This window comes from Martes martes (genome assembly GCF_963455335.1).
Source record: "Martes martes genome assembly, chromosome: 1".
In the NCBI taxonomy this organism is placed as follows: domain Eukaryota; kingdom Metazoa; phylum Chordata; class Mammalia; order Carnivora; family Mustelidae; genus Martes; species Martes martes.
The window spans coordinates 61314293-61338023 of NC_137888.1; the positions used below are offsets into that span (position 1 = coordinate 61314293).

General features: G+C 40.7%; 1 protein-coding gene across 1 annotated transcript in view; it reads left to right on the forward strand.

Annotated features, from left to right (window-relative positions):
- The first annotated feature begins 20145 nt into the window (after positions 1 to 20145).
- GAP43 (growth associated protein 43) overlaps positions 20146 to 23731 on the forward strand; it is a 101020-nt gene continuing 97434 nt past the window's right edge. Inside the window, exon 1 of the mRNA XM_080815626.1 lies at positions 20146 to 20287. Coding sequence (XP_080671752.1) covers positions 20258 to 20287 — 30 coding nt within the window. The 5' untranslated portion in view covers positions 20146 to 20257. The remainder of the gene's footprint in view (positions 20288 to 23731) is intronic.

A 23731-nucleotide genomic window follows, 5' to 3' on the forward strand; every position in this document is an offset into this window, starting at 1 on the left:
TTTATTACAAAGGGCACAACTCAGAACACCCAAATGGAAGAGATGTATAACAAGGTGTGGGGAGCAGGCACAGAGTGTCCCTGCCCTTTCTGGGTATGCCACCCTCCCTGCGAGAAGAGGAGTTCAGCAACCCAGAAGCTCTCTGAACCTTACTGTTCAAAAGCTTTGTTTTGTTTTGTTTTTAAGATTTTCTTTCTTTCTTTCTTTGACAGAGATCACAAGTAGGCAGAGAGGCAGGCAGAGAGAGAGGAAGGGAAGCGGGCTCCCTGCTGAGCAGAGAGCCCCATGCGAGGCTGATCCCTGGGTCCTGGGATCATGACCTGAGCCGAAGGCAAAGGCTTTACCCACTGAGCCACCCAGGCGCCCCTCAAAAGTTTTTATAATCCAATCTCCTGTCCCCAAAACTGGGGGGTGGGCTGGAAGTTCCCATCCTCTCATCACAGTTTAGTCTTTCTGGTGACCAGCCCCCCATCCCCGAGGCCATCTAAGGGCTCCACCTTAAGCCACCTCATTAGCATAAACTCAGAGATGATCAAAATGAACTTCTTAGGAATAACAACAACAACAACAACAACAAAACCCTTTATCACTCAGGAAAAGCCAAAGGTTTTAGGAGCTCTGTGACAAAAACTGGGGACAAAAACCAACTATATTTCTTATTATGTTATATCCTCCATTCCTTTGTCTTCCTCTACTTACCATAACAGTGACATATGCAGAAATTCTGTATTTTCCCAAGCAGTTAATGAAATGAATATGAATTTTGGGTGCCTAGGTGGCTCAGTTGGTTAAGCGTCTGCCTTCAGCTCAGGTCATGAACTCAGGATCCTGGCACTGAGTCCCACATCGGGCTCTCTGCTCAGCAGGGAGTCTGCTTCTCCCTCTGACCCATTCTCTTTCTCAAATAATAAATAAAAATATTCTAAAAAAAGAAATGAGTATGAACTTCATAAAATCTTTAACTCTTACACCTGTTGAAGCAAGCAAGGTAGCCAGTTTTTAAATCCCTCAGGTAGTCCTTGAGTACTAGTTGATGTAAGTGCATCTACTCCATCTGACTGTTTCCACCACAAGCTCTCCATAAAGTCCAGGTTTTCCCAAGACAAATGGAAATCATTTTGTATGGAAGAAAGTGTAAAGGCCCTTAACCTGGGTCAAGCTACTCAGACAGATGGATTCCCTGAAAGATGGATCATGTATTTATAAAGAGTAAAACTTCCTTCTCTTCAGCTTGTCAAAACTTTCAGAGTCTTTGACATCTCTGAATAGCCCAATTCAGCACAGTCAAAAAAATGGTATTTCTGTCTGAGATGGAGATAGACCACTCTTTAGATTATGGAGATGACTGTGGTCATACAGACTAAGGATAGGAGGAAATCCATACAGGGAACAAAGGTTTGAGTTGGCTATTCTAACTGAAGTTCTACTGTATAGAAGGGACAACCTTGAAGTCTGGAACTTTGACAATAAAAGGCCTGCATGTGATGGGGGAAACAAAGGCAAAAGAAAAATTAAATTTCCTTACTACTTACAGCCCATTGCAAGTCCTTAAGAAAGGCAGAGTGACATTCCTTGAGTAACTCAGCTGCCTCAGTGTTAATACTTGTTATCGGCAGAAGGCAATCTTAGCCAGACCCCCAGAATCCTGTGAATCTGCTTGAATATATAAAAATTCCTTTGGAAACTTCCTTTATCTCTACCCCCCAAGATACATGTTGGCAATCATCAGCCAAGTATATGACCCACTGATAGACATCTGAAGGGTCTCATGACTGAGTTTTTACTTAAAAGTAATAAATGACATTTTCCCAACAATGGCTGGCCCCCTCAAGGTCCTGGAAACCTTGTTTCCAAAACAAGGTTTGGAGACTTGTGCTATCCCTAATCCCCTCCCAACATGAAAGTATATAATGGGCCACTCATGACCTTAGTGCAGCTCTTCCTGCCCACAGGTCCCGCCCCCTTGCTTAAATAAAACCACCTTTCTGCACCAAAGATGTCTCAAGAATTCTTTCTTGTCTGTTGGCTGTGAACCCCAACATCTTTCCTATCTCACAGGGACCATGGAATTTGTTAAAGCTACTTCAGGGAAGTTGCCCAGACCATGGATAGTTGCTGTCTGAACTGCTTTCTTAGCTCCCACTTCCAGAGCCCACCCATACGCCTGAGTGCTTTGCCTAGAAATTTGTTTCTCTGACTTCAAATACCCCCAAATAGCAGCTGCCTCCTCTGACCCTTATCACACCCTCACCTGCCCACCATTCATCCTTGTAATCAGTTCCCTGCTCCAATTGGTTAGACCTGACCTCACCTGACCTCAACTACCATCTGTTCTTAGAGCAGAGCCTGAGGCACATACAGGCTGTATCACTAATCCTGTTATTGCAGTGAGTCCCCCACGGCTACCATTTAACCACGGTAACTGCCTCTCCCCAAAAAATGCATCCACACATATGCATGCATGTGCATGCATGCACATAGCATACACACCTAAAAACACAAAAAGCTCAACACTCAAACTAATTATCAGATGGTTACAAAGCTAATTCCTGAAAAATGGGGACAATTCTGATCCTTCCCCCCGCCTTTTTTTTTAAAGCTCTATTTTTACTATAAAACTTCCTCTTAAGTCAAAAATTTTTTTCAGGAAATAAAGGCTTCACAAAATTATTTTCTGTGCCTACATGTACCAAAGCATTTAGGCAATTCTAATAATTTCATTAAAATAAAGAAATCACTAAAGAAAACAAGTTAGTCTGCTTTTCCCACCAAACACACACCAAATACAAAACAACTATTAGTTTACCAAATATTCAGCTTCTGTTTGATTAACTATTGTGTAGACCAGCCTAGAAAAGAGAAGGAGTCCAAAGCAATGGTAAAACTTAGTAGAAGCTGACCACTATAGGAACACAGGAAAATTAAAGCTGAACATACGGTTAAGTATAAACCCAGAAGGAAAAAATAGATCAATCCATTTGCAAGATACAACCCTAATATGTCTAGAATAAATGGTCTAAGTATTTGGGCAAGGATTATAGCTCATCCAAAAACTACATAGGCAGATATATGTGTAAACAAATAAATATCCAGGCAAAAGCTTAAAAAACATATGTATGTATTATATTTGACTTATATATAAAACATAATTTATAGCACTGTTCTGTTTGAGTGAATGCTTCCAAAGAGAAACAAAGTTAATTAGAAAGTTCATACATACATGTAGCAACAAAAAATGGAATACACACAAAAAGACATTTTCTAATAAGGCATAATAAATAAGTAGGCATATAAAAGGAATGATGACTTTAAAAGATGAAGTACGATTGCTTTAAAAATCTGTCACAAACAAGATAAATTGAAGAAAGTAAAGTAGACAAAAACTAATGGCAAAGAGCAAGCTGGAGATAAACACTTGGGAGAGTTGAGTATTCCTAAGTAATCAGAATGAGGGAAATGGATCTGGACCACAAAAGGCACAAAAACCAGGAGCCAGCATATGCTTGGCAATCTTGTCTGTGTAGCTTTACTAAGCTGATCAAAATACTGCCAATTTGTTTTGTTTTGTTTTCTGCCATCATAATGGATAGTTACTGAGCAATTGATTGTATCATTGTGCAGTTGGTTGGCTTTGGTCATTAAGATGGATGAAATGATTGGACCAAGTGTTTCATGGTCTGGTGATCTTGGTCACCTTAATGACCCAGTTGTATTGACTGCAGAATCCTGACCGCCATGCATTCTCTCCATCTCCCACGGACATATTTTGATAATACCTATTACTGTCCTTACAGCTATTTCCATGCTGTCTCTATTTTTTAAAAGTCTCAGAGAACTAAGGTGTTGCTAAAGAAGATCTAAAATTAACACAAACCAACGATGTAACTATATTAAGAATCACATATCTGTAAACACACTGTAGATAATGAATTCATGAACACCACCTACTACCAAGATGTTTTTTTTTTTTTTTTAAACGGCAAGATAAACTTTTCCTATGGAAATACTAAATTGAGGTTTGTAGATTCTGACATGCCTTCTTTTATCCCCCACCCCAAAATAATTTTAGGTAAACATTAAGTGTAAATTGGATTCTAGCAACTTCCGGGTGTCGCGCTTTGATCTCCTGATTCAGAGAGAATCGGTTCACTCGTGCTGCAAACCCACAGGCTTGGTCCCGCCTCCTCTCCTGAGCCAGTGCTGACCCAGAGGCTGGTGAGACTTTGAACTACATCCTAACCCTAGACCTGAGGTCTGAAAATTTCAGCTGTGGTTGTTGGGCTTTCTTCTTGCCTTCCAAGCATCTTTTACAGCCTTCCAGAACCACTGTACTGAAGCTCCGGGCGAGCGAGTCCTGGGTGAGCGAATCGCCAGTGTCCGGAAATTGGCCCCGGCCATGGCCATGTTCTCTTACTTCTGCCTAACTCCCTCTTCCACGGTTTGCAGCCCGTCATCCCGGGACTGTCATGCCCCCTCCCTGTGACCGGAGCCACACTCCAAACTGCAGTACATCTGGCTAGGGCCTGGACCCCACCTGGCACCTGTCAGCTCTCCACTCCAGGAACTGGAGCCTCGCCCAAACACAGCCTTCTGGCGGGGATTCTGCAACATATGGGCACAACTCCCAGAATCATGACTGCCACCTGCCTAGCTCCCAAGGGCTCACCCACTGCTGTGCCCTGTCTTACCAGATTGAACCTTGTGCCCAAGATCGCTTAAACCATTCCTCAGCTTGCGCCATGATTTTCAGCTGGGCTTCGTCCTTGTCCTTTCTGGGACTAATAATGCAGCCCATTTCCTTGGCTCCTGTTCCACTGACCCAGGGTTTCTGTTATCTCAAATGTTTCTCATGCAAAACCCACTCACACCCCAATCGAATGGAGAAAACATCACACTGAAGACCAGAATACCAGGGTTTCTAGCATTGTCTCAAACACTAACTTCTCATTTTGACTTTCTCGGTCTCAGTTATCTGACCTATCAAATGAAAAATGTTGGAAGCTCTTTTTAGTTCTGGTGGTCTTTAACTTTTTGAAAAGCCTTAAGATTTGGTTTAAATATGTGAGGAAATTATAAAATGTGTATGTGTACAGTTGGTGAGAAATATTTTCATTAAGATGACTCAAAGGTTAATATTATACAATCTGATTTGTTGGGGTTTTTTTTAAACATTTTTATTTGTTTGTTTTTATTTTTTGAGAGAGAGTGAGAGTGAGAGAGATCACAGAGAGAGGGAGAAATAGACTCCCTGCTGAGCAAGAAGCCCTATGCCAGTCTCAATCCCGGGACCCTGAGATCATGACCCAAGCCGAAGGCAGATGCTTAACCAACTGAATCACCCAACCAACCCCGATTGGGTTTTATTTAGTATTATATTCATGATCTAGAAAAGGAAGCAAGCAGAACTCTAGTAAAATCGGCAAATTATATTAAATTTTGAGTTATTTATCAGCACTGGTAAAGAAGACAAAACAATGTAAGTGGATCTAAAGAGATTAGAAAGTTGAGTAGAAAAAATGAGATTTTGCCTACTAAAATGCCAGTGACCAGGGGCGTGTAGGTAGCTCAGTTGGTTAAGCCTCTGACTCTTGGTTTCAGCTGAGGTCCTGATCTCCAGGTCCTGGGATCGAGGCCCAGGTCAAGCTCCATGCTCAGTGGGGAGTCTGCTTGGGATTCTCTCTCTTTCTCCCTCTGCTCCTCAACCTGCCCGCTCTCTCTCTCTCAAATAAACAAATAAAATCTTTTTAAAAATGCCAATGATCGGAGCGCCTGGGTCGCTCAGTGGGTTAAAGCCTCTGCCTTCCACTCAGGTCATGATCCCAGAGTTCTGGGATCCAGCCCCACATCAGGTTTTCTGCTCCGCGGGGAGCCTGCTTCTCCCTCTCAATCTTTGCCTGCCTCTCTGCCTACTTGTGATTTCTGTCTGTCAAATAAACAAATAAAAATTTTTTTTTTAAAAATGCCAATGATCAGAAGAGATGGAGAGAAAAATTGTTCAAAACTGTTATTGTGCAGGTGGGAAAGGCAACAGAAACATTGTCAAACTATCCAGAGACAAGTTCAGTACAATTTTTGAATTAAGAAGACAATGGAGTAATGTAAGGTAAAAGTCAATACATATTGGGAAACAGAACAGCTATCAGACAGTCACATCTGATCTTATCCCCCAAGGCAAACAAGAGTTGATTTTCAGCCCCTTTTTCCCTTATTTTTCTTCCACTGTGGAGGCTAAAAAAAAGTAAAATAGTTACTTTTCTAATCTCCCTGATGTTCAGATATGGTCATTCAACTCAGAACTGTCCAATACAATGTAGGGCAAAAATGTGCCTGAAGGATTCTGCAAAAGTTGTTACTTTGTTATAAAAGGGGGCAATATTGGTGCTGTTTACTCCCTGTTCCTGTCTGGAAAGTATCCATAATACCAGGGGCTGCAGCAGCCATTTCACTGTCAGAGGCAACATACATGGGATTGATAAACAAATGAACAAAATAGTTCAAGATATAAGAACAAGGAAAATCAAGGAACCTGGGTCCCTAATGATTCCATCCATAAGATGAATGAATGCAATCACCTACCACCAATATTTCTTGTTATAAAATACAGAAATGACATTATAAAGTCATCTTTAATTGGATTTAGTTCATTACTTACAGGTCTAAAATAGCTCTTTTGTCCCTGGTTTTGTATCAGCACACACACCATACACAGACACACACACACACACACACACACACACACATATAAACACACACACACACACTCCAAAAGCTTCTACCCAACAGTGAAGACTTTTATGCAAATGACAGAGTTTTATCTATAGTACCATTTCTGGAGCAGGAGAGTTGAACCTGGAAAAATTTTAGGTCTGTTTTCAAAAATTAAAAAGGGAGAGAAAAGGAAAACAGAAAAGAAAGTTATCTCACAAGTTAAGGAATTTAATATTGGTATCTAGAGTTGAATATTGAAATTTTGGGTTGAGAACATAAATGAAAGAGTACTGATCCCAAAGAGCCAGGATCTATTCATCAAGAATAAGTCATGCTACTTTCCATGTATCTCTCTTTGATTGAGTATAAAATATTAAGTAAGGAAAAGTTATCCATTCAATGAAAATATGCTGAGTTACCTAAGAAATGCTGGGTGTGTGCTAAGAACTGGAGATGCAAAGATAAATAGAATTCAATTTCTTCCTTTAAGATATGTGTTAGTTTCTTAACTTCCATGTAACAGTGAAGATAGGCAGGTAAGTAGATACTATCAATAATGTATGGTAAGTGCTCGACAGGGGCGGGTATGAGAAAGAATAGTAACATAAGAAATGGCGGCATGAGGAATGTCATCATGATTCATGGAGAGAGATTATTTTAGCTGTTTTTTGGAAGAATGAGAATTTCATCACTCAACATGGGGGAAATTATTCTGTGAATCAAAGTCAGTATGTGTAAAGGCATAGAGATAATTAAGGCATAGACCTCTTTGGAAAATGCACTGAATTTGGTGTTCAGGGATGGCTCTGGAGAGGTAGATAGGCAGACCGCCTGCTGGTTAGGCATTTGGACTTTCTCCTGCAGTTAACTGGGAGTTAAAGCAGGATATTACATAAAGGAGGTCCATGATCTGGTGTGGTTGTTTTAGAACAATAACTCTGGCTCTGGGTAGAGGATAGATTAAGGAAGTGAGCGATTACAGGCAGGGAAGTAATTAGAAACCTATCACTCAAAAATGAGAACCTGAAGAATTGATACCTCGAGGGCTTCCTGACCTACTGACTGACTGTGGTGAGGGGGAAGCAAGCACACTATTGGCCTGGGCGAGTGAGTGAGCGGCAGTCCTATAAACCAGAATAGAGATTCCAGGAGGAGGTACATATTTTGGTGAGAGGACGCGGGAGGAAGATAAGATGTTCATTTTGGGAGAGTGAATCATGCATATGGAGATCTGTATTTGAAGCAGAATTCCAACGAGGTCTGGGCTGAAAATACAGACTTGGGAGTCATGCAGAAAGAGGTGGTGGTGGTGGAGGAAGCTGTGGGCAGTGCTGAGAAGGCCCAGGCAAGTGGTGATTGAGGAAGAGAGAGATCTGACAAGAAGAAAGAGGAGGCATCCAGAGCTGGAGGAGGAAAATTAGGAGAATGAGTGTCAGTGAAACAAAGATAAAAGGAAATTAAACGAAAAAAAAATAAAAAGCTACAAGGAGTGGTTAGTCTTGAAGCTGCAGAGAAGCCTTGTAAGGTAAGGAATGAAAAGGTGTGTGTGTGTGTGTGTGTGTGTGTGTTTGAGAGAGAGAGAGAGAGAGGGAGAGAGAGAGAGAGAGAGAGAGAGAGAGAGAAAGTGATGGCAACTATGGGGACCTAATTAGAGCCAATGGATTGGTGAACACAAAGACAAATCACCAATAAATGAGAATGGAAGAGAAGGTGAAGAGGTAAAGATGGTGGAATATGATGCAGGACTAGAGGTGAAGGACATTTTATTTTTGAAGAAATGGAAGAAGCTAGAACCTTTTAAAAGATGAGGCTTGGAGATTCAGGGGGGTTGCGATAAGAGAGGGAATAGGAGAACCAAGATCTTGAGGAATTTTGAGAAGAGACCATTCCAGATATGCAGGGGAAACTTCCACCTCCACTTTGCCAGGTTCAGATTAAGTCTGAAGGTGGCAAAGCAGCAAATGAGTGAAGTCTCACCTGAATGCATTCACTTTCCAAGTGGAACAAGGTCACAGTATCGGTCATGCTGAGAATAGAGGGGCGAGATGCAATAGTAAGCCCAAGAAAAGTGAGAAAAAATGGAAATCTGCAATATTCCGAATGGGAAACGAAAGCGGAGGAGAGAAACAGAGATTTTTCCGGCACTGTTTATATGCTATGTTCACATGTTAGGGGGGTGGAGGTGGAAGAAGAGGCAGATTGAATAGACAAAAAAGAGGCATAATTGATGACTCCTGGAGAAAGTGCTCAGCTTTGCATAGGGGGAGGGTAATCTTTTCCTCTGACATGAGAAGGAAGAAAGTGAAGGTTTCTGGACAAAGTCATGCACTTTGTAAATAATCTCTTGAGAGTCTTACGAACAAGGTGGAGAAATTTGGACTGGATGCAAAGGCTATTAAGTAGACAAATATCTCATTGAATCAAAGCTGATTAATGGTTTGATGCCTGTGTGGAGGGAGAATTCTATTTGCATGGCCAAGGATTCTGTCCTTGGCCCTGTCCTGTCAAGCATTTTTTTTTTTTTTAATTCAGTGCCTTGGATGAGACACATAAAGCTTGCTCATCAAATATGTGGATGACATGAAGCCAGAAGGGATAAAGATGACAGAAATATGGGATGACAGAATTAGGATCTAAAGAGTTATTGGCAGGGTGAAATAATTGGTTGAATCTAATAAGACAAAAATAAATAAAAATACATATGCAATATTTTACCCAGATGAAAAAATAAAACAAAAATCAACAATGAAACTAGACAGTTTCAGGAAGGTGTAGGAGGTACTTAGTTAAGCAGGGTCACACATAAACAAATGTTTCAAAATGTCATTTGGAGTAAATAAGTGATATGATATATGACCATATGAATTTTTGCAAACTAATTGTTGAATTTTCAGGAATTTTGCAAGCTAGTTGTCAAACACAGTCATTATTAAAAATTAAACTACACAAATTTAAAATTAAGTAAATTATATTAAAAACAAACTAATAAATACTCAAAATGTATCACTTGGTTTGGTTTGTTTTTACTACTGTCTAAACTGTGCAGATTATTTATTTCTATTGTATCTATTTGCTGGGAACACTATATAATGCTGTTTTCCTGTGCATGTCTTCCCAGCTCTACATTTGGTGATGACACATTTGTAGCTTGAAATAGGACATGGTGAGAATATTTACACCATTGAAATGGGCAAAAGCTACAAATCATGTCTGCCTTACCCCTAACCCCTTGAGAGCCAGTTGTTAAACATTTACCAGCACACTCCTGAATAGGTTCACAATTTAATGGTATGGTGGCGGGACACACATACGCACAGATCTTACAGGTCTGTGATGTATTGATTGATATTGAACATCTAAAATTACAGCACTGATTTATTCCTTTCTCACTTCAAGGGTAATTGTTAAGTAGGGATGCTATATTTTAAGGACTGTTGATAAATTATAGTATGTTAAAAGGAGGTAGGAGAAAGCCAGAATGAAAGGACCCAAAATCTTGTTAAATGAAAAATTGCTCAAGAGATGCTTAGTATGCAAAAGACAGTGAATATGGGTGAGCTATATTTAAACACTTGCTGAAATAGTATGTGAAAGACACATTACCCTTGAATGGTAGAATTGGTAGAATGGTAGAATTCAAGTGGCCCCAAGGTTTACAAACAGAACTAAAGGTGGGAAACAAATATCAATTTCTATAGGAACAAATAAGGACAATGAATAGGGACAACAAATATCCCAAGCATTCTCAAAAGTTAAAAAAATGAAAAGCTTTGGAAGTAACATACTTTCCTTCAAGCACAGGGTGTTTCAACATTTTGTAACATCAAACAAGGTCCTGGGCCAGATGACCTTACAGGTATCATCCAACCTTCTGGAATCTTTGAAGTTCAGGAACACTTAATGAAAATGACTGAAGGCATGCCCAGTCTAGTTTCTGTGAAACCAATTACTTGAAGACTTATTAAGAGGGGTTCCATATCCTCATTTTCCTTCAGACCATTGAACACATCCATTCAATGAAGGCCTCCAGAAGACAACAATATGCTAAAATGAGGGGAAAAGACTCCTTTAGGAGTGAGGATGTGATATTAGGAGTGAGGATGACAAAACCTGAATGAGAAACTCCCTCATCTTAAAAAAAGTAAATAAAACTTGAGTCACTAGTTCGTTACAGGGACATAGACAAGATGACATTTTTGAGCTCCAATTTCAGTACCTCAAACCTTTCAATGCTGTGCAGTCTAAATAAATGGATTAAAATACATGTAAACTAATATGAATATAATATCACTTTCTAGTAGTAAACGTCTTTATGTGGGTCAAAGAGACTACGGTGTGGACTGAAGTGTAGAGCAATTATAGATGATCTGGGAGAAATAGTACATGCTAATTTTGCCTGGGAAAATCAGAGAGGTGTACTTCAAACGACAGAGAATCTTAAAACTTGAATGGTAGAATTTTTTTTGTTGAATTTTAGAGAAGTTTGAGGCTTTGAGATGAAGGAAAGAATAAAGACTTGGAAATAGAAAGCCAAATAATCAGCAGAGCAATTTTGGAGGATCTAACAGGTACTAGAGGGGATTTAAAGGAATACCAGATGAAAATTGTTGGAAATAAATACCCCAGAGCCTTAAGGACAGAGAATGGGGAAGCCTGTTCAAGAAAATTCCAAGGACAGAGTACATTAGCCCCTCTAAGTATGTTTTGGATGGCTTCACTATGAAGAATTTTAATGTAAAGAAGAGTAGACTCGGATTTCAGACAGAAAAAGATCAAAGTTGTTTAAGCACAAAAAGCTCAGTTCTAGACTTGGCAGAATCATGGTGGACTGGGGAAAGGGAACAGAAGAAAAATAAACCAAGGGATTGTATTATAGGATGAGCTGCCCTGTTTGAATGAAGATTGAAATTAGTAATGTTTAAGTGAAATCTATCAATGCTTCAAGTCAATGTGAGCAAATTAAATAATGTGAAATTATTTAATTTCATATCTGAAATTTCTCTTACTGTCCAACCACACGTTATAGACTATACAACACCTTCCAAAGCCTATAGTCCATCAAAAATAGTAAAAGAGGTATCACGAGACATGGGAGAGGATGAAAGGTGATGAGTTTAGGGGGATAGTCTTTGGAGGACACCTCTCTGACTCCCCACAGAGTGGCAGTTAACATTTAAGGGAACACAAATGGGGAGCCTCATGTTCGGACCCCACCAGGAGGGCTGCATTTTGTCACTTCCCCAAGCCATGTACACTCTAGAAGGAAGTTTAGAATGGGACAAATTCAGGATAGGAGTGGAGCTGGTGAGAAACAGCCATTCTGTATAGAATAAAAATCCCAATTATGGATTAAAACAACTGGGGATCCTGAAAGTTAATGTTTGAAATTTAGTTTAAACAGCCTTCCTCCCTCTTTTTTTCCCTTCTCACCTCCTTTTTTCCCTTTTTCTCTCCCTTTCTCCCACCTTCTCATTCTTTAACAAGGGTTTATTGAAGACTTAATGGCTCTGTATCAATACTAGAAACCAGAAGCAAATTTACAAAGAAGTTAATTCAGCTTAAGCTTTAGGGCTCCCTAGTCACATGGGCCATGAGCCACAGGTCTGTACATTTGTATAAAATTTGAAGGAATCAGATATCTTAATAACAACCCATTCAACTTCTGTTTCTTTCTACTCAAACTTCCCCTCAACCACATTTCCCCTCAAGTCAGGTTGTATTGAGTTGCTGAGGGCAGTTCCCGGAACTGGGTAAGATGTGGTTGTATTGGTGTTACATTTAAATTGGATTTAATGGGATATATTTATGTTTCTTCTCAGGGTTTTTATGTACACAAAGTTATTGCTAGCGATTCATGGCTGCAAGGAATACAGGGAGCCAACTCACTGGGCATGGTCACCTGAAGTGCAGAACTAGAGGCTGAATTCAAATGCAAACATCACTTGGCTTATGTCATGTAGCGCCTGAGTCATGTGGTAAAGATGAGAAACAAGATTTGAAATGTATGAACCAAAATCCAGTCTGTGGGGAATTTTTCCAATCATCAGCTGTATAAAATTTAATGTGAGAGAATCAATTTTTACCAAAGCCTAACCAAAACCGAAGTTTTTTTCTGTTAGGAATAAATTTGATAATGCCACATAATTAATAATTCATAATTTATAAATGTACCATGCATATTTTTTTTCTCTTTCCGGAGCAACTGTTTGGAATTTCTCAGAATTCCTGTGTTTTGTATTACCTCTTGTGCCCTTTACCAAAACCACATCTGTATGTGGAAGTCTCATGGTTTAAGCCCCACAACTATCAAGAATAAAAACAAATCCAGTCAACTGTGTTAGAGGAAAGACTAGATTATCTTTCCATTCTCCTTCAGAATATTGCATTACAGAGTCATTGTTATACAAAGAGATGATGAGAAAACATGCAGCCAAAAATGTAGGAATTATAGAGATATGTTAGACATGTAGTATTTTATTTTTAATTATTTATTTATTTTTTGACATGTAGTATTTTAAAATACTACATTTGTTCTTCTGAATTTTGTGGTATTTATGGTAAAAATTATTTTTTATATGTATATATAAATTCTTATTCCAAATAAATATCCATTTTTATACTAAACTTGTATACTTTTTCTTAAGGAAGTCTCCCCTAAATCATAAAAGCTTTAAGTCCCATAAACCCCACCTATACCCGTGCTAAAGACACGAGAAACAAATAAAAAAAAAGAGGGGGGGCTCAGTTGGTTAAGCCACTGCCTTCAGCTCAGGTTGTGATCCTTGAGATTGGAGTCCGGGGATGGAGTCCCGCACTGAGTTCCCAGCTCCGCAGGGAGTCTGCTTCCTCCTCTGACCTTCTCCCCTCTTGTGCTCTCTCTCACTCTCTCTCTCTCTCAAATAAATAAATAAAATCTTTGGAAAAAAAAAAAACAACTAAGACATGCAGTCAGAGAAAGACAATTATCATATGATTTCATTCATATGTGGAATTTAAGAAACAAAACAGATGAACATGGGGGAGGGGAAAGAAGAATAAAATAAGATAAAAACAAAGAGGGAGACAAACCCTAAGAGACTCTTGACTATAGGGAGTAAACTGAGTATTTCTTGGGGGGGGGATGGGTAACTGGGTGAGGGGCCCTAAGGAAGGCACTTGATGTAATGAATCACTAAATTCTACCCCTGAGACTAAAAAGAAAGAAAGAAAGAAAGAAAGAAAGAAAAGAAAAGAAAAGAAAAGAAAAGAAAAGGAAAGGAAAGGAAAGGAAAGGAAAGGAAAGAAAAGAAAAGAAAAGAAAAGAAAAGAAAAGAAAAGAAAAGAAAAGAAAAGAAAAGAAAAGAAAAGGAAAGAAAAGAAAAGTCACGGTTCTTGCCGTCCAGGAATGCACATTGCAGGGAGGAGACGGGCTGGCAAATAAGCTATCACAAAACTTCAGGGGGAATAGAGAAGTATGAGAAACATTCTGTGGTTCTTTTCATGACCAATTCAAATGAAACTTTCATTTCAGCCCCCGATCCTGTGTTGGTGGTGGAGGTTTGTGTAACCTGATGGAATTTTTCACATCACCTGCTATTAATACACTCCCAAAGCCCCTGAGTTAGATCTGTTCGCTCAGGCAATCACAAGCTTCCTCAGGAGCTGATCTCCTCTGGTGCCACCAGCACCGCACAGGTTTCCTCACTGAGATTCCTGTGTTCTGGGATATTGACGACTCACAGACTCAGATGGCCTCCAGTGCGCTGGAAGGAGAAACTCTGAGGGGATTTGAGGCAAGTTCAGAACGATGGATCGAGATTGAGGGGGGTCCTAAAAACCATCCAGGTCCTTGTCTGTCAGCAGGAAGTAGGATGAATTCTGGAGGTGAGGCCATACCGAAATGCTATCAGCCTAATTAATGTGGTGACATCATTTCACAGAGGCTTGCCTCTCCCTGGATCCCAACGTAGCCACGTCTGCCTGGAAACCTTTGGCAGGCTCAGACAACTTCTGAGTCTTCTTTCTTACAATCTGATCCCGCGATACACTTGAAACTTGAAATGCTTCCTGAAAATGAATGCTTTCAGAACTGATTCATCACCTCCCTCACCATACCAGCCCATTTTCTGGACCTCCTCACGCCTGGGTTTGGTATTTTCAATCTCCAGGTTGCCCAGGCCCAATCTCCAAACGACTTTCAGTTCTCCCATTTTCTTCTTCCCCTAGGAGATTCTTCTGTGAGGTGAATGAGACAAAACAGGGAGAGTATGATATACATGGTACCTGGAACATACTAGGCACTCAGCAAGTGACAGTTCACTTTTTCTCCACCCTTCCTTTCAGAACTAGGCATTAGAACAATTCCACGATTCTCTCACCAGGTCCCAGTGTGTCCTTCTCTCTATTCCATAGTATACAATATTACCACAGGTGTTGTCTAAACTATCCTATAACAAACCTTATGTCTAATCCCCTGTAGGAGGTTGATTTGTATTCCTCAAAAACCTATTTAAATCCTAACCACCCCTTTCTATGAATGTGACCTTACTTGAATAAAGGATCTTTGCAGATAATTAATTTAAGGATCCTGAAATGAGATCATCCTGGATTTAGAATGGACCCTAGGTTCAATGACAGTTGTCCTTACAAAAGAGGAAAAGATAGAGGGAGGGAAGTCCCGTGTGGAGATGGAGGCAGAGATTGGAGTGATGCATCTTCAGACCAAGGAATGCCAAGGACTGCCCACAACCGCCAGAGACTAGGTGAACGGTATGGAATGGATTCTCCCCCAGGGGCTCCAGAAAGAATTAATCCTGTCAACATTAAATTTCAACTCCCAGAAATGTGAAAGAATAAAATTTTTTTGAAGATTTATTTACCTCAGAGAGAGACAGATAGAAAGAGCACAAGTGGGGGGAGGGACAGAAGGAGACGGAGCAGCAGGCTCTTCGCTGAACAGGGAGCCCAATGTGGGTCTCAATCCCAGGACCCTGAGATCATGACCTGAGCTGAAGGCAGATGCTTTACTGAATGAGTCACCCAGGTGCCCCTGAAACAATAGTTTTATGTTGTTAAGCCCCCAGGTTTGTGGAAACCCTTTTGCCCATCCGGATGTGGCCTGCCCTACTAAATTTCTTTCTTATGACCCTCCTGTACAACCGTCCCTCTTCTCCATATTGACAATCCCTTAATCATGCGGTGAGAGGTGGTACATTTTACCTTTTCCAATATGACCCCTTTCCTTTCTCTAAAACTCAACATGTCTTCTGTACTTGTCCAAATCCTAATCATGAAATGGAAGGTCAACCCTAGTCCACGGTGACTTCTCTTATGTTCTAAATTCTTGTAATGCACATGTGACATTGAATCATGTTTTGTCCAAACAGCATTTGTTTCATTTTTCACATATGTCTGTATCTCTTTGAGGGTGGGATGTTTTTGTAACACAGAAAATGTTGAATAAGTAAGTGATGTCCAAAAGTACTGATGGAGAATGCAGGTGTTACGGGCAGAATTGGGTCCTTCAAAAGACATATGTTGAAGCCCTAACCAGTACCTCAGAATGGGACTGTATTTGGAGACAGAGTTTTTTGCAGAGGCAATTGAGGTTAAATGAGGTCATATGAGTGGGCTTTACCCCATATGACTGATATCTTTTAAGAAGAAGATATTTGGACACACAGAGACACCGGGAATTCAAGTGCATAGGACAACCATGTGAGAAGGCAGTAAAAGGGTGGCCTCTACAAAGCCATCGAGAGAGGCCTGGAATAGATACTTCCTGTAGAGCCCTCAGAGGAAACCAATCCTGCCATTGGACTTCCAGTTTCCAGAACAGTGAAAAAATAAATTTCTATTGTTTAAGCCACACAGTTTGTGGTATTTTGTTATGGCAGTCTTAGCACCAGAACACAGCAGGTAAAAAGCTAAGACTGAAAATCAAAAGAATAAACTCCTAAAAGGGGGAGTAAAAAGATGAACGTATTTTCTACCTGCACTGCCGACGCTCTTCTCTCAAGTGCCAGTCTCATTCCTAAAATGACATACTCTCTGATGGAGCCTTTCATAAAGCCCAGAGTCTTCCAGGTTTATTATGAAAACAATATTACTTTAGTATGAAGTTCAAAGAGATCTGAGAGTGGAAATGGCACCTGACCTCCACCACTCTTCACCCTTTTCTAGGATGAAGTTACTGCCTAATCTACAGGTAGGAAGTTACCTGACAGTCTCATGAGATGACGTGCCAATTAAAATTATATAAAGTTCAACCATGGGGCTTAAGTCCAGACATTTTCTGGGATTGGTTGTCAGAGGATGAGGATTAGTGGCTCCACGGAACAGTTGGCTGGTGGGGATCAGGACAATACTGATATTTTATTTTATTTTTTTTATTATTTTATTTTTGTTGTTTTGTTTTATTTTATTTTATTTTATCTTATCTTATTTTATTTTATTTGCCAAGATCAGATCGGTGTGTGCTTTTCTCCTTCTCATTCTTTTACCATCCTATAACCTCCATTGCTCAGGATAAAAATGTATTGGAATTGATTCCATAATATTTAAACTGAATTTGGAATTCTGAGCTCACTTCTGTAAAGTAATTTTAGAGTTCATTGACTGAAGGTAGTATGTCCGGAGGGCATTCAGAATGGCAAAATACAGAGGCACCTGGGGGTTTGAAGTATATGATGTTCAGTCAGAAGTATACAGAGGGCTTGCTGTTGGATGAGGGTATCAGCTTGTTCTCCATGGCTCTTGAGGTAAGGGCTGGGTCTGTTAGGTGGACCTTGTAGAATGCTGGTGTCCTTTCAACACAAAGACTTCCACTGCATCGTCTAATCCCCTAAGGACCAGAGGTAATGAGGTGGTAGAGGTCCATTCAACGCCATGTAGCTTAGTGGATAAGAGGGTTTTGGAGTCCTAGCTTTACCTCTTATTAGCCATGTGACCTAGGCTAGGTACTTAATTCACTTAACTTTAGTATCCCTATCAAAATCGGATTAACAATCACACCTCCCCCATTTGGGCATTTGATGAAATAGTGCACGTCAACCACTGGAGAAACTGGTGCCAAGAGGGAGGTTTCATGTATTTAGTCACAGAGTTCATCCACGCCTATGCCTGGTTTTGAGCTCTAGTCTCTGTCTGACTTCATTATGTCACGATGTTTCCAAGGTCCCTTCCAAAAAATAAAAGGGAAAACAAGATATAATTGAGAGGGTGGAGGGGAGTGAATTGAAAAGGAAAGGACTTGGCCCCTTTCTACAGCCAACTTGGTTGCCATAGTTGACAAAATGGTCTTATCAGTGAAGTGATGTATCTGTTTAAACACCAAAAGAGGCCATTCCATTTCTTCTCCTTTGCCCCCAGTCCTCATCTCCTCAGTTTCCTTTCCACTCTTTTCCACTCTTCGGCCCCAGGCAGGCAGGTGGGACCATCATCACCCATAACTGGAATGTCTCTGATGGAGCTGGTTCTTACCCATTCTTTGTCCTCCTCTACCACTTTCAAGCAGAGAAGGTTGTTTTTGAAAGCTGACTCTGACTAGACTCATTATAACATCAAAAAAATATTAAACTCAGAGTTTAACTCTGTTTCCTATCATAAAATATGAAAATTAAGAAGTAAATGGGAGTAAAAGAACAAGTAAGGAAGGATTTGAAGCAGGTCATGCTCAGAAAAACCTCTGAGGGTAATGTATAACCATCACCCCTTGGATGTCTCTCTGAGACAGTCCATTCTGAGATGGATGTACCTCAAATTTTGTTAAAATGTATTAAGCACCTATTAAGCTCAGTGATCCTGATAATATGTATGATAATAAGCTGTCTGGTTGACACCTATTAAATAGGCTTGTGTCTAGGAGAGACTAGAAGGAATGTGAGGTGTTTAATTGGGGATGCTTGCTGTCACTAATGGACAACAAGAAATAGTTTGGTAAGTTCTTTGAGATATTTAAAAATGCCATCAAAATTTCAGAAAAGTACAGTCTCTGAGGTAAAGGTAGTATGCAGTAAGAATGGCTCCATTCTAATATATGCTTTACATACATTATATTACTTGGTCCTCACAACTTGTTGGCATTATAATCCCTATTTGACAGATTAGAAAATTAGGTCAGAGAGGGTCATTAACATTCTCAAGATCACACAGTACCATACATCTAAAAATCATTTTATATACACTTTTTCCTGAAGTATTTTCCTTTACTCAAATTATGAAAGAGCATAGAAGGAATTGAAGACATAGACATCACGTTATATGGTTTCTTCTTATAACAATTAAGTTTTTAAACTTTTTAAGGATTTTATTTATCTATTTGAGAGAGGGAAAGAAAGGGAGAGACAGAGCACAAGCCAAGGGGGAGCAGCAGAGGGAGAGGAAGAAGCAGACTTCCCAGTGAACAGGGAGCCTGAAGACATGGGGCTATCCCAGGACCCTGGACTCATGACCTGAGCTGAAGGCAGAGGCTTAACTGACTGAGCCACCCAGGCGCCCCTACTTTTATTCTTCTTGACCAAACTATAAAATATCATTTTGGGTGCCATTAGTATTACAGACTTATTTTTCAATTGTGCTCCACTTTGAAGAAACCCCAATTTTCAAACAGGTGCGAGTGCATTAAAAACCACCATGTGATTCTAGATATGAATGCTGATTCCTAAACATTAGTTATCATTTTCTTACCTTAAGTGCTTCAAATGTTTAAAATGCTACATATTCATGTGGATTTCTCAAGGATATTTGAGAATATATGTGATATGTTTTTGTGCATATTTAAGCTTATATATATATGTGTTTAAGATTATATGAAGACTGAGAACAGTATACGTGTCTATTTACATATTACTTCATTTTTTGAGACAACGTAACCCTCACAATTATTAAATGTACATAAAATCTAAATAGCAAATATAACTTATATTGGTACAGGTCTGACTACGGTGTCCTTTGCTCTTATATTATCGGAAAAGAGAAGAGTTAGTAAAGAAATACAAGCTTTCCTCAAGCCCCTCTTCCCTAAAACACATTCCATCCAATCTCCTGAACTGGCTGGAATATCCGTCTCTACCCCCACCCCACCATCCTCTCAATGCAGTGGGAAAGTCGGTGGGTAATTGGGTCCAGATTGGAGATGTTTAAATATTCATGAGGCTGGCAGGGGACTGGGAGGGGGTGACTGTTTAGAATAGGGGTGGGGGCTGGGGAAATGATTAGTCATTGAAAGCTAGTGAACAATTCTGAGAAAGAGAAAGGGGAGAAAAAGACAGACGGGGGGCAAAGAGGGAGAAAAGAGGGGTAGAGAGGGAAGAGGAGAGAGCCGGAGAGAGGGAGAGGGAGAGTGAGCGAGCGAGCATGTGCGATGAGCAGTAGCTGTGGACCTTACAGTTGCTGCTAACTGCCCTGGTGTGTGTGAGGGAGAGAGAGAGAGGGAGGGAGGGAGAGGGAGAGCGCGCTAGCGCGAGAGAGCGAGTGAGCAAGCGAGCAGAAAAGAGGTGGAGAGGGGGGGAATAAGAAAGAGAGAGGAGGAAGGAGAGAAGGCAGGAAGAAGGCAAGGGACGATACAACCATGCTGTGCTGTATGAGAAGAACCAAACAGGTAGAGCTAAAGATTTTTACTTCTTGCTGTTGTGAAATTGCCAGACTACAATATTTCCCTGTAAAGGCAGAAAAAAAAAATATTTTAACTGCTTCTGCTCTGCCCATGGTGCTCGCGTTTCCTTAGCATATGGTAACTGATGGTTGCATCCCAGCTTTTATTCCATTCTGTCTTTCATGCTCTGGTTTGGGAACGCTGCTACTAACTAGGATGAGGTTAGGGGAAAAAAATATGCCTGTTTGGCTAGAAATAAGATTTGGGGGGTTCTTAGTGAATGCTTAGCGTTTTAGCTGTCTGGTTTTGCTGGTGTGGGTACAGAAAGGGGTGTGGGGAAAAGATGTGGACTCTACCTACAAGATGGGGAGGCAATCCTTTAAATTCTTTGCAAAAAGCGGGGTCGAAGGAATCATATTCAGTAATGAGTGTTGCTTGTTCTGTCGTACAATTTTCTCACATGTGCTGCGGAAGAAGCCTTATTTCGTACATGCATGAGCTTTAAATGGGCGCAGGTATTAATGGAAAAACATGTGAGGATTTATTTATTTATTTTTCAATGAATGAATGAAACTGTGATTTGGAAGATTTTTTTTTTTTTTTTTTTTTTTTTTTGTTAAGGAGATTCTAAAGACAACTGGGGCCGGGGGAGAAATTGGCCGTGTGGAGGGGGAAAATCCCCTTCCCAAGATCGTAGCCGATTGTGCACCAGCTGGTCGGAGGAGAGGGTGGACCACGCCCCTAGGAGCTTAGGGTTCCGATGGGATGGGAAAAACGAGCCCAGTATTACCTGTTGGAAATCAGGTCTTTTCCCTTCTCCCTACCCTTGCACCTTTCCGGGGATTGTCAGTGACCGGAGATGGGCTAACATTTTGGATAATAAGCATGGTGACTCATTTTCATCGGAAGAGGGACACATACAAGCTTACCGAGAATCCACGTCCCTCCCTCCCTCCCCCACTACCCAGGTTTCTCTTCTATTTCAAATTGCTCACTTATTTCTTGAAAGACATTTTAGAAACTTGATTGGGCTGAGGGTGGGGAGGAATGACGAGTTCAGTATTCTGCAGCAACCGACAGTGCCCTGGCATTCTCCAAAGGAAGCTTTCAAACATTTATTGGAACATGTTTGAGTGATTTTGGCGAAGGTTAAAGAGAAAAATGGGTGTGAGATGTGGGTGAGTGTGTGTGCGCGTGTGTGTGCATACTCGTGGGAGGGGAGGCAGGTCTTGGTCAAAAAAAGCCCTTTGCAGATTGATTGCCTTAGGGGTGGGGTGCAAGAGATAGGATTTGGGCATTATTCCTGTGCAGGTATTGGATATTGGGCAATTTGTAATACATTCGCTGAATCCGAAGGGGGTGGAGGGGAGCGCAGAAGAAACAGCCTGCCAGCCAGCTTTGCACATTTAGCCATCGCCCTGGAAGGAGGGGTGGGTGGTGATGAGGATGAAAAAGGAGAGGAAGGGGAAGGGAAGCAGAAGCAGAGTATCAGAGCAGTGGGTGCAAGGGATGGAGAGGCATGGGAAAAAAAAAATAAGTTAAAATAAATAAATAAATAAACAGACAGATAAATAAAATTTTCAAAGCAGCAGACACCCCAGGGTTTTGTGTGTGGTGTGTGTAGGGGGTGTTTGAAAAAAAGCATGTGGGTTTTACGTGTACCACTTCCCTAAACTGCTGTAGGGCTCCAGAGATTGATGCTTCCACGGGCTCATTTCTCAAACCAGGACATTTTCTTTCCTTGTCTTCCTCCATCCTAATCCATAAATGCAATGGATACAGGTGGCTGGGTTAAGCACACTGTCAAGGAAACGTTCTGAGGTTACCCCACTGGTGAGCAGAGGAAATAAAATTTAGGAAGGCGGAGCCCTAAGGAAGCCAATGCTATTCATTAAAAAAGGTTTAATTTTGGATAGAAAACTGTGCCGGTTTACAACTTTTTGCCACCCCATGTAGACACATATAAGTATACACACACCCCCTCCAACAAAAGAAACCAAGCATAATTTTAGAAAGGTAATTGAAGCTAAAAGAATTCCCTTCCCCAAAAGGGGGACAGCTGCCTTCGCTTGGGTTCTATCTAACAGCCCCAAGCATTCATGGTGATGTGCAAAGTGATACAGCTGAAATTGTGTTTTTAGGGAGTTGTAGCAATTCACATGTGAATGTGCAGAGCATTCGCATACTTCATGTACAACAGTCATGCATGTACTCTGCACAGAGCCCACATGCCCGCATGTGGTTTAGCATAAATCATATTCAGGAGAACTAAATGGAAGGTATGGAAATGGTCATATTTGCCCATGCATTTGATACATGCGTACTTCTGTGTGAAATGGCCATGTGCCCTATTGAGTACTCTTGTGTCTCATTCACGTAAGTCAGGATTTAGGATAGCATTAAATCAGACAGAAGGAAATGGTGTGTTCAGGGCGTGGGCTCCACACTACACCGACTGGCATTTATATAGTGTGAGTACTTAAGTCTCACACAGGTTTCCTGCTTGTGGGTGAAATGATCCTCTATCGTTCAGGGCAGAACCTGATTGGGTTTATCCTTCTGCCATCTATTCATCATCCTAGTCCTTAGCGGGGAATAAAACAAGGGCAAAAACCTGCAAAGGTCTAAACTCTGCCACACCCATGAAATCCAGCAGAGACGTGGGAGGGGGCTGGAGGGACTGCACTTCCTTCCTCTTCCACTTGAGCGGCATAAAGAAGCAGTCTTGCTTGGATTTCTGAGTGGTAATACATGGCCAGTGGGTGAGAAGAAAGCGTTAATGATCTTTATTAGCCATTAATTACCACTATGGATTATTATAGCAGGAAGAAGAGAATGCAAGTGGGGTGGCGATGAGAACATGGTAAAAGAGTGGGCAAAGGGGAAATAAAATAAAAGAATCCCTGACATTGTATTGGTTTCTGATTTTCAAATATCTTGGGGCTAACTTTAAATAGCTTAATTACCATGCATATTGCAGATGATGAAAAACTTGCAAGATGTGATCTGTGTCCACAAAGCCAGAACACTGAGGTGTTTCCTTTGTTTAAAGATAAGGATTTTAAATTGTAATCGAAGTATAAAGAATAGCAGTGCAAGCGAGGAGCCCCTTCACCCCCCACTTCTCAACCCCACCAACATCTGCTTTTTTCCTCATAAAACAAATAATTCTCATCTGAGAGAGGGTGATCTGTGGTTTGGAATTTCAGCCTCACTGCGCCTTTTCCCATGCAGTGCTGGAAAGGTGTGGAAGGATGCCGCCTTGCTGCCCGGTGCAGATGATTCCTCCTAGTGATAAATTGGATTCCTCCTAAATCTCCCTGAGCCACACCCAGTGTCACCCAGGGACTAAGTGAATTAATTAAATGGAGGCATTCTACTTAATATAATTGAAACTGTATTTTGTTTTTTTTTAATGGTGATTTCTATGACACATTTCCAAATTTAAAC